The following is a 13,569-nucleotide window of genomic DNA, read 5'->3' as shown; positions in this document are numbered from 1 at the left end:
TGAGTCCAGGATGGCTGCAGGGTCACAGTGGGCTTGGGAGGAACTGATCAAATAAAACATATCATTAGCAGAATTATAGAAAATCATCATTGAAACTGTCCTGGTTTTTATTGATTTTAATGATTATTATAATTTTTAATCATTTTTATTTGAAAAATTAAAAAAGGTGATTTGATGATATTTAGAATCAGCAGAGTGAATGACAACAATCCATAACCCCGAGTTTTCTGTTTCTGTCTCACTTTGTGTGTTTTGGTCTTAATGTTGTTTTTATAAATCTGTGGAATAATCAAAACATCTATTCTCTATAGACAAGGTTTTTTTTTTCTGTGGCTGATTGTGACTCAGAGAAAATGGATGTCTTTTCATGTTGGGTCTTCTAGAGAGGACATGACAGTAATACAGCTGAGTTTTACTCCTGAATTTTATTTTTTATTTTTTTTTCTATTGTCCAAAATGTTCCAGCAGAGAAGCAGCTGATGGCAGCATCTGTTCAGCCAAGGTGTTTCAACAACAATGACTGGCCTCGTCTCCATTCATACATCCACTGAGCTCCTTCACCTCCCTGAATCTCACATGTGACAGTGACTGTCTCACCGCTGTATATCTGAGTCCAGGATGGCTGCAGGAACACAGTGACCTTCGGAGGAGCTGATCAAATACAAATATATCATTAGCAGACTGATAGTTTTGACTTGAATACATTTTAAAAAATACATTAAACCAGGTAATTTAATGATCTTTATGTTTCACTATTCGCTTTTTTCTACATCTTTACATTTACATATTACACATTTCTAAACATATAATCCATGAGTCATCAGTTAGCTGTTGTTTCCTAACAATGCTGTTAAACCTCCAGTGATGGATTCAAAGCTGGAGGCTGCTCTGCTCTCATAAACTGATTATTAGTTCATAAAATGTGAAATACAAAGTTTTTATGTGGCATCAAAGTCAAAACAGACTGGCAAAGAAAAACTAAGAGTAAAGGTTCAGTAACCAGGAAAGGAGCACAAACTGTTTTTAAATCACTCTAAAAATACAAAACAGCACCATGAACTCCTCTGTGTCTGTAAGTGATCTGAAGACTGAACAAAGGTGAAACGATGCACTGAGACTAATAATTAATAATCTGACAGATTTAGTGGTTTAAGTGCTGGTGATTAGTGAATATTGATTTCCATTACAATTTGGAGAAGACCTTTTTCAATTCTCAAATTTTTTTTAAACTCATCAGTTTTCTGAATGACGACTGAATCGCTTTTAGTTGTGACTAAATTCGTGTTTCTTCTCCTTCCTCTGCAGGTGTAGATGCCTCCATCAGAGACAGAGATTGCACTCTTAGAGCTAAAAGAAATGATCTCATTTTCAGATGAGGTTTTTCTGAACAGAGTAATTCACATCACAGGTCAGTGTCACATTGCCCCCTGCTGGTGTGGTTGTGCTGTCTGCTGTCAGAATGGCCTTGATTTTAACTTCTATAAGTTAGAAAAATATGAGGCTATTATTGTGGTCCTTTTAGTGGAAGAAGGAAAAACCCACCACATCTGTCACACAGATGTTCCAGCTGCAGTTTTATTTCCTACTGCAACTGAGACTCAATTACAAGGTGAAGAGCAGGTGAGCCTGGCTGAGTAATACGCCACCTGGTGGTTTGTTCTGAGTGTGACAAAAAGCCTGAGCCTGTGAGCCTGAGCTCAGGGCTAATGAACCCTCGATTACAGAAAACCTTCCACACTCATCTGTGGATCTGTCACAGCAGAAGTGCAGCAAAGGTCACAAGTAATAAAACAGACAACAAAGAGAGCAGGTGAGCTGAAACTTGACCACATGTCTGTATTTTAAGTGCTTCAGGCAAAACTTTAAGACTTTCCAGCTGATAATATCTGTGCACACAGATGTGTTGACTTATTTACAAACCTGATCACACACAGAGATAATAAAAATGCACACGAGGGTTAATATATATACACATGACTTTGCTACAGTAAAATCTCCAAACTAAGCTACTATCATAGAAACACCAAATTTGAGAAAAAGTATTTTGTGTCCATTCTTCCAGTAGAGTCCACACACTTGTAAATATGTGTCTCTGTAACAATGAGTGGAGTGCAGAGGTGTGAACTCAAATGCAGGAAGCAAAATAACTTAAATAAAACTGAACTTTAATACCTAAATAGTCTAAAAATGGAAACATACAAAGAATCAAAATGTAAAACTAATAGAAACAACTAAGAGATGAACACACGTGAGTGTTCACAGATGCTCTGACAAAGACTGAAAAGACACAGCAGGACTATTTAAACAGGACTGGGAATGAGAAACAGTTAAAAACAAACAGGAAAATCATAAAAGAGGAAGAAAAATAACATAAAGGAGGAAAGAAAACAAACCTTTAAATTAAAGAGGAAATACTTTTTTTAAAAGCTAAACAAAGATGAGGAAGAAGCACTCAGAGTAAAATGATGAAAGACCATGACAGTCATAAATGAATAAATCTATATCGATGGCACTTTGTCCAGTTTGTTTTACTTGTTACTCTTGTGAAGTCTTATTCATTTATGACTTTAACAACTTTTAGAGGTTTTTTCAAGAGGACACTGAGGCAGGCAGCACACCATGACACTATAAATAACTGAGAGTAAAAACTCATAATAAGACTGATTAAAGTCTTCAGGCAGGACTTTAACTGGCTGATCTGTGGTTGAGTCTGTTTTCAGATTAGAGTTACCTGCATTTACCCTCATCACGCTGTGCTGTAATAAATTAGATTGATTCTCCAGTTCATCAGCATCTTGTGAATCATAACTGTGATGTGTGAGGATGGACAGATAAATACTCATGAAAAGGAAATCAGTCAGTTTCAAGGCAACAAACTCTAGTAAATATAAAGTTTGTGTATCGGCTGAGTGAAACATCTGCTCACATGGTTGCACTCTTGATATGATCATTTTAATATTTTAACCAATAAATGCAGTGGAGTGTGAGCTGTATCATATACAATATTTTGTCCCTCAGGTTATTCCTGAAATATAGTTTGTTTCAACTTTGTTATATGACGGGTCACATTTATTCATCTGCTTCTTCCTGGTCCGCTCATGTCAAAGTCCGCCATCTAGTGGTTAAATGGAGGAAGTGCCGAGTAATAATGGCTAGAGCTCCGTGTCTGTGATAGTTCTGCATCTGCTGCTCTTGAGATGGTATAAAGTATAAGTTTGGGGAGATGATGGATTGTTTCTACATATTAGTGCTCTGTCCTTCTTGTGGGTCTGTGAAGTTTGTTACATTACTACTGTAAGCTAACTGTTAGTGCTTTGTTTTGCCTGTTAGCATAAAACATGTCAGCATGTGGTATTTGTATTTACGTCACTTGACAGGCTTTGTCCATTTATTGTTAATGTTGTGATCTTGCATTGGTCATGTGACATTTGTGCATCTACACTGAGATTAAATGTACCTGCTCTGTTTTGTTGTTACAGTTTTACAGACTGAAAGTGGTACAAATGGTACATCAGTAAAAGCTCTGAAGAACGCCACAGTCTCCACATGGAGCGCTTACTGAAGCCATTTATGTTTAACTGCACAGGCTGAATAGAAGCATTGAGTCTGTGCAGAAGATAACATGTAAACACAGGGAGGATATTATTGAGCACATTATAGGAGATAACAGCTACATATATGAACAGGAAGAAAATAATCATTTCTTACCTTCAGCATTTCCACAGATGACAGTACTGAGCACTAAAATAATCAATAAAACCTCATCAGACATTATACAACTGACAAGATCAAAACAAAAATAAATTAAGACTTTATTAAAGATGAACAGTAATAACCAGTAATCTGTTTGTCAATAAAATGAAATAAACATAAAAATCCAAACTGTTGTAACACAGCGTGTAACTATAAGTGATGCAAAAAGCAGCAGCGTATCAAACATTTAAACACTTAAAGAATCACAAGTCTGCTTTGTTCCAGCTCTCAGGTAAACAGGTTAAAGCAGTGACTCACTGTAATTCTCACAGATCAGAAACATTTTCATTAATCGCTGCCGTTCAAACAATGTCAGACGTGTACTTACAGAAAAAGCCCATCATGCAGAGCAAAGAGTGCCCCATCGTCACATCCAGCCTGCTGCACTCTGATCCTCAGATAATCAAACAGTTTTAGTTTGCAGATAAAGAGAAGTTGTGTTTAATATAGATACAACAAGAGTTTTTCTACAGGCTCTTATTCTGATTGGTCTCTCTGTGCTTCCTGCCGTTACACACAAAACTCAAACAGCTCCTGTAGCTTTGACCGCAGCAGTTGGTTGACATGTTTATATTTCCTGTCCACTGCAAACATAGAAGCTTGTTTCTTTTGTTGTGTTGTTTCCTTTTTCTATAATATACAAAGTTGTTGTGTTGCTTCATGTAAGTATGTTTTGCCCTTTTGGGGTATTTTTGGGTGCAATATCCACTAATATTTGTCTCCTGGCAGGTTTCTGCAGACTGGGAGTCACTGAGAGTGAATATACCAAAACAGCTTTTCTACTTTGGTGCCTGTATTTTCACTAAAGCCTTTAAAAAAAAAAAAAAAAATTCTCCTTTTGATTGTTTAACTGCTGAATTAAAATTAAATTCTTACTTTAGGCTGCATTAAAATGTTTTTATTTTATTCGACTCTCAGCTGAAACATCATCATGCAGTAATATAGTGAAAAAGGCTCCTTTGACCTCAGACCTGTGAAAGTTTCCACCTTGTGGTTAAATTCTGGTTTTAAGTTTGGTGGAGACCCAAACACAGGAAATGACTCAGTGTGTGGCTGAAGTGAGACTAAAGACCTTTATGTTTCACCAACTAAAGAACAATTAAATTCATAGATAAATTCAAAGTTATATTTATTATCTGTTGTCATTTCAAAGTAAAGCAGGAACTCATTTATTCTGCAGACTGTTCTTTGTCTTGCTTTGACATGTATGTGCAGATGCACACTGACCTCAGCCTCTGACTACATGTAAACATAATAAAATAAAACAAGCTGATGTGAAACAATGATTGAAACACTGTAATAATGATGTTTGTGTTGAACACCACATGTTACCAACCAAGATCGTGTGATTGTGTTCAGAGTCAGTTCAAAAAGCAGACCCACATGCTAAATGGTTCTTATACAGCACTTTTTCTACTCTTCTGAGCGCTTCACACAACTCGTGCATTCACCCATTCACACTAGCACATTTTTCTTGGTGCTTTGTGGCAAACATTCACACACACATTCATACTCCGATGGATGCCTCGGAGAGCAATTTGGGGTTAGTATCTTGCCCAAGAATATGTGATAAGCAGACTAGGGGAAGCCAGGAATTGAACCAGCAACCCTCTGATCAGTAGATGCTCAGCTCTACCACCTGAACTACAGCCACCCATGCAAAGCAGGACTCAGAGTACCAAACAAAGGTGACCTTTATTATGAAGCTGATAGTTTCAGGCCTCGATGGTAACAAATGAAGAAAACTGAGTTACAGATAACCAGTGTTGGGACTAACGCGTTATTAAGTAACGCGTTACAGTAACTACGTTTTTATTGTGGTAACGAACACGGTAACTAGTTATTATGCCAAAATCAGGAACGCGTTAGTCGTTACTGGGATTTAGATAGGCTCGTTACTCGTTACTTCGTGTCGTGGCTATCGCAGAGCTTCCACAGATTCAGTAACATTAGCAAGTGGTGGAGGCAGCAGGTGGATGAGGGAAAGGGGAGGCAGGAGGAGGAGCAGAGACCCGAGGCAGCTGCTGGTCCGAGTGTCAGGTGAACCAAACTTCAGGTAAGAAGTTATGACCTGCAGTCTCTCTGAGTCAGATATAAACCAAGTTTAGGTGGAGTTTATTTTCGTTATTCTGACTTTTTCCATACTGCGTACTAGCTAGCATGACGGGGTTTCTATACAGCTGGGTGGGTGCTATGAAGATGTTGAACTTTATTTTGTTCATAAGGTTAATTATCAGAGTTGCCAACCGTCCCGTAAAAACAGAATCGTCTCGTATTCAGAGAAGATATTACGCGTTTCGTATTGAGGTGAAAAGACACACAGTTTGTCCCGGACTGCAGTTTTTGTGTTGGATGTAAAAAGCGCACATGATGCTGTGACGTAGGCTAGAATCATGGCCGCGGTCAATGACGGTCCAGGCGTGGGATTTCTCTTGTGGAAATATGCACATTATTATTATTTTTTCTATTGGTAGGTGGCACAGTGCACTTGTTGCAAGTAAGGAAGCTAGAAGACTGTAAAAGTTATGGAAGCAACACGTTAACAAGAGAATTCTGCGTAGAACCAAAGTTACTTTCCCTAGTAACTAGTTACTTTGAAAGTAACGAGTAACTTGAAGTAACTGAGTTACTTTTGATAGAAGTAAGTAGTAATGTAACTAAGTTACTAATTTAAAGTAACTTACCCAACACTGCAGATAACTGATCACAGGAACACAGAGACTTACCTGTGGGTCATCACAAAATCTCTATTGAGGTCACAAAAGTGTCAACTTACACTTTCCAGTCAACATAAATAAATAACTAGACTTAAACACTGTGTGATTCCACAAATGTTAATCTGTCCAAATGATTCAGTGATGTGTAGACTAATAGATCAGAAGATACTGTGGTGTATTACCTACAGCATGATTGTAGACGGATCTTATCATAATTATTCCTGAAAGACTTTACCTTTATTTTTACTCATGTTGCCATAGTAACTTTAACCTCCGAAGACCTGAACTCTTTCATAGCATTTTTATTTCTCTTTGCTATTTGGGCTGATTGGGACCTGATGAATGTAAAAACAAAGAATTACTTTGTACTTGATTTTGCTGTACAAGGGCCTGATATCCACATATGGGGACATTTGTTTGAAAATTTGATAGAACAGTGGCAGAATAATGTGCTCGTGAGTGGATATCAGGTCCTGTGGAGTACTGTGGTCTAGACAAGACAAAATGTGATGTCCACATATGTGGACGCCACAGGTTAAATCTTGAAAGCATGCTGAGAAAATGCACAAAGCATTGCAACAAACCACTATTGAACTGTTCACTTATAACTGGACCAAACTTCCAGTTCCTTTTTACACTTACTGAGGTTTGATAACAAGAATAAGACGACACCACATTCACACCAGAGTTTTTGAAGTGTTTTAGAGCAGTGGGTTGATGTGGATGGTGGTTTGTCCTTGTATATTATGTGCATGTGATCACAGCTCTGGGCCCTGTCCTCAGCCCTCCGTCTTCCTTCTGCTCTCTTTCAGGTTCTGTTTGTTTTCTGTGTCATTTCCTCTTTTTTCTTTTTTTAAATCTCTTTCCTTCTGTTAATTTCTTCTTCCTAGTCTGGACCTCCCCACCTGTCAGCTCTGACACTGTTACAGTAAAGATGTGTAATTTTTTATTTTATTTTACTTTAATACCTGCAAATAGTTAATGTAGCAGTTAAAGCACAGTTTCTATAGTAAATGTTCTTCCTCATTTTAACTCTGCAGGCTGATGAAGAAAACAACAAAAGATCATTGAGGTTTGTTTCAGTGCAGAGATGGTGCACATAAGACTGCAGCTCCGTGTGAACTTGCAGTTATACAAATAACAATGTTTACACAATATTTTCCATCATTCACGTCTTTTTGAGAAGTGATCCTTCCTGTCACAGTCTGATCTACAGGTCAGAGTCTAAACACTTTCTGCATATGTTCATGGTCTCAATCATTAAACCTTTACATCTTACTGACATGTTAATATTATAAAGTATCTTCCTCATCAGGGTATGAAGAGGACAATAAAGTGCAGTGTGCTTTAGGACCTTATGTTTGCTGGATACTGATGGCTTAAAATAAGACACTGCTACACACAAAACTGTTGTCTCAAACCACAGGCTGCATTTCCTCTTTTGCATGTGGTCAAGACGAAAATGAGGCCGTTCAGTAGATTAAAAATAAACCTGTGGCAGAACAGACAGTAACCACCAACAACCCTTCACACACATATCGGCACTGTAGCTATTCTGTATGTCATTTTTGCGGTTTGATCTTAATGTCTTTAAATTTCATACACAAACAGATGTCATGGTCCTCCAGTCCTCTCTGACTTCCTGTCAGTGCTGTTGTTGTTCCTCCCTCTCTCTCCTGCTGTCCTCTCCACCTGGGTGGTGCACCATTCCAGGTTCCTGCCTTTGGCCAAAGCAACTGCTGCTCATCATCCTCATCCGATGCTGAAGGTGGTGGCTGAGCTGTAGGCTTTGCTGGATTGTTGTACTTAGTTTAGTTACTGTAACCAAGACACAGAATAACTCCAGCTTTGTGTCTTTTTCATTGTAGCTGAAGTACGGGACAAACTGTTCCTTTTCACCTCAATAAGAAACGCATAATATTTTCTCTGAATACGAGATGATTCAGTTTTTACGGGACAGTTGGCAACTCTACTAATTAACCTTATGAACAAAATAAAGTCCAACATCAGTAACATCATAGCACCCACCCAGCTGTATAGAAACTCCGTCATGCTAGCTAGTACCCAGTACGAAAAGGTCAGCATAACGAAAATAAACTCCACCTAAACTTGGTTTATATCTGACCCAGATAGACTGCAGGTCATAACTTCTTACCCGAAGTTCAGTTCACACTCGGACTGGCGGCCGCCTCGGGTCTCTGCTCCTCCTGCCTCACCTGCTGGCCTCCACCACTTGCTAATGGTACTCAATCTGTGGAGGCTCCATGATAGCCACCACACGAAGTAACGAGCCTATCTAAATCCCAGTAACGATTAACACGTTCCTGATTTTGGCATAATAACTAGTTACCGTGCTCGTTACCACAATAATAACGTAGTTACTGTAACGCGGTTAGTCAACACTGGTGAGAGCTTTGTGACGTTTACCGTGTTTGGAGTCTCAAGTTAGTTTGTTGTCTTGTGTAGTTAGTGTGTAGTGTAGTCGTTTTGTTTTGTGTGTCAGTTCTACTAGTGAACGTCACAGTTGCTGTCTTAAAGCCACCAAAGGCAGACTGCAGTGTAAACGCTGAGTGACACACCTGCTGTCAGACCTGCAGGATTTATCCCTGTGCTGTTCTCATCTGTGTTATAGTGACACAAACTATTTTTTGGAGTTGCATAAATAATTTGTTCTCTTCTTATTGATGCAGAACACCTGATTGTTCTGTAAACAGTTTTAAATGGTTATATAAAAAACGTCTGAGCCTTGGCTGCATTTTTAGGTAAATAGTACCATATAACTTTGTTGTTTGCAAAACTTGTGCATATTTTTAAAAAATGTACAATTTGTATTTGCATTTCAAGTTGTGAAAATGATTCGTTAAACATGCTTTTGGTTTTTACAGTCAAAAATATCACTTTGTCTGAATTTAGATAAATTGTGCTGATACATTATATCAAAATGGGTAAATAACAGATTGGCAAGATAAACAGTTTTTAAAGGTGAAATATAGAGGCCGAATCAAAAGTAGTCAAAAACGGCCAGTTATACCCTGGACCCCAGAGGGTTAAAGGCTAAAAGCAAAGTTGTCACCGAGTACTGTTTATATTTGTGTGTATTGCTGCAGCTTTTTTAAGTATTAACTTGGTGCCTTTGGGTGAAATAATGGTAATATGACTGATCCATATGCTCACAAAGAATAGCCACTTGTTTCCCCGGCTTTCATTCAAAATGTGTTTATCGTCAGCACTGTTACGAGTTCAAAATATTGGGGATGGACACCATAGGAAAAACCCACAATAACAACACTGGTCCGGTCGGGTTGAGTCAAACGATGATTTAATGATCACACACGTGGGAGATGGACACTGTATGCAGACAGTCTCAGATCTCTCTTCAAAAAAACACATCACCATAGTTTTGTAAAATCAGGGTATTAGAACGCCCCTTCATGCGTAGTGACAGGTGTAATACAATCAATGTTGACAATTTTATTTAACACAAAGAATAACATTGTCTCCTTCCCGAGGGCAGACGCTGACTGCCCCCCGTCTCCTGGAACCATCTGTACCCTGCTAAGACACAACATGGCAGCTACAAGGACTCTTTCATTTATTAAGACCATCAGTGTGTATTGCTCTAAATCAAGCATATAATATTAAATGAATATTGCTGGATCAGCTACTTCTACTTAAAACATATTAGAACATGACTAAGCACAAAATCACCAAGAATAACATCTTATAAGTGCTGTGTAAGCGGGTGCGGCCTTCCAAGCTCAAAGCCTTTGCCCTCCATAGATCAGCCAGACATCACGCTGGCTGTAGCTTTTAACCTTTAATTACCTTGAGCACAACTCTAGAATAAGCAACAAACTGCAATGTGTATGGAATGATCATAGTTACACCTGCAATGGAAAATCATGTTATTGTTCTGGTACCTGTAAGAGAAGCTCAAACTAAAGTTATAACAATCACTGTAATGCAAAGAATAATATAAGGTCAAAAACTTCAATTTATGTTTAATGCAAAGCTGGTTATATACTTCTAATGAACTAATAATGCCACATTAAAATATTGAATGAAAATGAGAAAAACATCCCCTCCTTTTTCTACAATTCCCTCTGTTGACCTCTGGAGAATCCAGAGGTCACAAACAGTTGTTTCCCTCCGTGGCCTACACATTCAGTTCCACATGCATCATTGGCATCATGGACATTGGAGTAATGACTCCAGGGTCCACTGCCCTCACAGACATACTTTTGAACATTCTTCTGGCACAAGGGATGAGACAACAACAAATAACCATAATACCCACCACAACAGATAAAGAAAACATGACCGAAGCGATAACCCCCTTCCACCGTCCGAACACTGAGGTCAGCCAGCCTTCCAACGGACTATCAACACCGGAGTGATCATGCATAGTTTCAGAAAGGCTCTTTAGGCCCTCCAGAGCCTTGGTTACCGACCCATCTGGAGCAGTGTTATTTGGAATAAAGGTGCAACACTGATCGGCGAACATAGCACAAACGCCCCCTTTTTCCGCTAACAACATATCAAGGGCCATTCTATTCTGCACTCCCATTAACGAGGTCGGACCCACCTGCTCCGCCAACCCCTCCATGCCGTCTCTGGTGAGGTTAGAGAGTCTCAGTACATTATAGTGAACATAATTGATCCTATCTACGTTCTTGTTTGGGGTCACTGGAAAGAAAGCAGAAATTATTGGAATATTTTCAAACCCGGCTGCTATTTGATCAACAAGTTTAAATTCGTTTGGAACCCCCCTGGGCACTCCAATGGAGTCGACCCAGGTGGGGGAATTCATCCTAGGGTCATAGGCGTATGTGTCATGAATTCCTCTTCTCCTCAAAATGTGTCTTTTACGCCTGGCTGCCAATGTGCGCGTATTGTGTGGGGGAATTGATTTTACCTTATCTCCGATTAGCATAAGTGGCGCTCCTAGTCTCACCATCGCGCACGTCCCCACGCTCCCAAGAGGAACACTGACCAGTAGAGTCCTGTGCCCGCAATAGTAATACAGCCCGCTCCTAGCCCAAGTCCCAATTAGGGTGGCTGCATCACTCACATTGTTGGTGGTCCTCCCCGTCTGGGTGACCGAACACCAACTGGGGTCAATTTCCCCCAACCGATATTTAACTTTATCTGTGGAAAACTTAAAGCACGTATAATTATCTTTCCGGGGCATAAACGGCCCTACTTGCGTGAGCTTGCCAATAGGGGGAAATAGACTGGACAACACAGTGCAGTTCCCCGTATTCACAGCTCCTCTAGTCATCCGCAGCATACAATCATAGCCCCACTGATCCTCTGGATGCAGAGGTGCAGGCTCTATAAATAAACGCGGCCTTGCAGAAGCACAAGCTACACAATTAGCCACTTTTTGTTCTCTAGCATTTTGAGCTATCCAGTCCAGCCAGATGTTACTGTCACTGAACCCGGTAGCGCGTTCAATCAAATCCTGAGGTTTCAAGGTGGTGTAGTCCACCGACACTACTCGCCTCTCCCTTGGTTCGTGCTCCTCTGGTGTAGCTTCCGACGACCCACTCCCCTCCTGCCCTGTAAAAGATGCAACAGAGCTGGGGGGACTGGAAATCACACGAGTTATCATGTCTTCTCTACCTGACGGTACGCGATTAGTTTTTTCTAAGAAATTAACTTTAATTAACCCTTTTGGATCAACCCCCGCTGTTTCCACCCCCAGAACCAAATACATAGATTGTTTGCGATGCCAATTCCCCAATGATAAGGTTAACGCGTTTCCAGAGGGGCTAAAATCCCTCTGTAGTTTAAGCTCGTTTTCTGATCCTAGTTCTAACGGTTCCCAATTTTGCCCAGTGTAACCCCTTACCTGGTCCCAGTTACGGCACCAGCTGTCATATGGACGATTTCCCCTCTCGCAGTGTGTACTCACTCAATAATCCCAACAGAGCCACACATTATATCCCCTCCAAGCACTGCCGGCGTCCCTACAATTGACAACATCACACAGATCAAATGTAAAAGAAGTTGTAGAGCCAATAACATAATCTAATTCTAAACCACCATATGTGCTGAGACACTCATCCTTTTTACCAGAGACCTCGCGCTTCACTCTTGCCCGCAGCTTTAAATCACTATGGATCACGCGTGGTGTAGTTGGTGTATCAAACAACGCCGGACTGGCATGGCCTCCGTGCTCAGACTGGTTTCCCGGGTCGGTCTGCAACAAACAAATCAAAAAACAAATAGCCATGATTAGCAACATAATCGACATCAAACTCATAATAATTTTGAACATTGTGATGACTTTTGAAACTCTTCTTTCATCACCAGTGTCTGATTGTTGTGATGGCATGGTGGTATGTGAATGTTATGGTGTAGTAAAAAGTTCAAAGCCCTTTATCAGAGCCTCTCTCTTGTTCTAGGTGTTCAGTGTGGTACCGCTCCTTTTCGTTGGCGCGGCGATCTCCTCCTAGGCTGCTCTTCTTTCTTCGACCTTCCGGGTAGACCACCGGTCGGCCCGTTGCACAGGTGTGAGGGTTTATTCTGCCTCTCAATTTCACCTGTGTTGGGTGGAGATTGATCCTTCCCCACCAAGCCCTCGTGCGCGGCTGCGCACTGCGTCCAGTGGTACCAGGTGTCGCCTTTCCCCTTCAGTTGGACCGCTGTCGCCGTCCGAGCCGATACCTCATATGGACCAATCCAGCGGGGTTCCTTCACTTGCGTTTGATGACTCTCAGCCACACTGCCTTCGCGTCCGGGACCTCTCCTTCTCCTGTGGGCCCTTTACAAGCCGCCTGTTTTGTGAAACTGGAAACAAGCTGCGTTTTTCTGTCTTAACAAAAGGGGAACAAATGTGTTTAAGTTCACCCAGCATGATTTGTTTTAATTTTCACATGGTCTTACTGAGGTAATGCGAAAAGACTATGTGCACCTTAGCATATGCTACTTCCGGTGGCACCCAAAATGCACACAGATGGAAGCAAAAGGTGAACTTAAATACAGCTTTAATGCTGGACGACAAAACAGAAAACTGGCTGAAGTAAAATACAAAATAAACTTACGCAGGCAGACAGAACACACAACATGAATGAGGGTAGATCGCAACACTTTT

The 13,569-nt window shown here is 40.4% G+C and overlaps 2 protein-coding genes across 2 annotated transcripts; both read right to left on the bottom strand.

Annotated features, from left to right (window-relative positions):
- Positions 1 to 35: 35 nt before the first annotated feature.
- On the bottom strand, positions 36 to 4,360 carry LOC120742794 (low affinity immunoglobulin gamma Fc region receptor II-like). The gene is made up of 3 exons (XM_040046236.1): positions 4,082 to 4,360; positions 3,709 to 3,741; positions 36 to 651 (listed from the first exon to the last, which is right to left on the bottom strand). The coding sequence occupies exons 1-3, from the start codon at positions 4,116 to 4,118 to the stop codon at positions 494 to 496; spliced, it is 228 nt and encodes a 75-aa protein (XP_039902170.1). The 5' UTR covers positions 4,119 to 4,360; the 3' UTR covers positions 36 to 493.
- A 5,441-nt stretch (positions 4,361 to 9,801) lies between these two features.
- Positions 9,802 to 13,166, bottom strand: LOC120742790 (syncytin-A-like). Its single transcript, XM_040046231.1, has 2 exons — positions 12,786 to 13,166; positions 9,802 to 12,675 (listed from the first exon to the last, which is right to left on the bottom strand). The coding sequence occupies exon 2, from the start codon at positions 12,187 to 12,189 to the stop codon at positions 10,627 to 10,629; it is 1,563 nt and encodes a 520-aa protein (XP_039902165.1). The 5' UTR covers positions 12,190 to 12,675; positions 12,786 to 13,166; the 3' UTR covers positions 9,802 to 10,626.
- Positions 13,167 to 13,569: the final 403 nt, after the last annotated feature.

Source organism: Simochromis diagramma, unplaced genomic scaffold (genome assembly GCF_900408965.1).
Source record: "Simochromis diagramma unplaced genomic scaffold, fSimDia1.1 OVJJ01000388.1, whole genome shotgun sequence".
Classification (NCBI taxonomy): Eukaryota; Metazoa; Chordata; class Actinopteri; order Cichliformes; family Cichlidae; genus Simochromis; species Simochromis diagramma.
The sequence above is the reverse complement of the archived record's forward strand: the minus strand, read 5'-3'. Positions and strand labels throughout refer to the sequence as shown.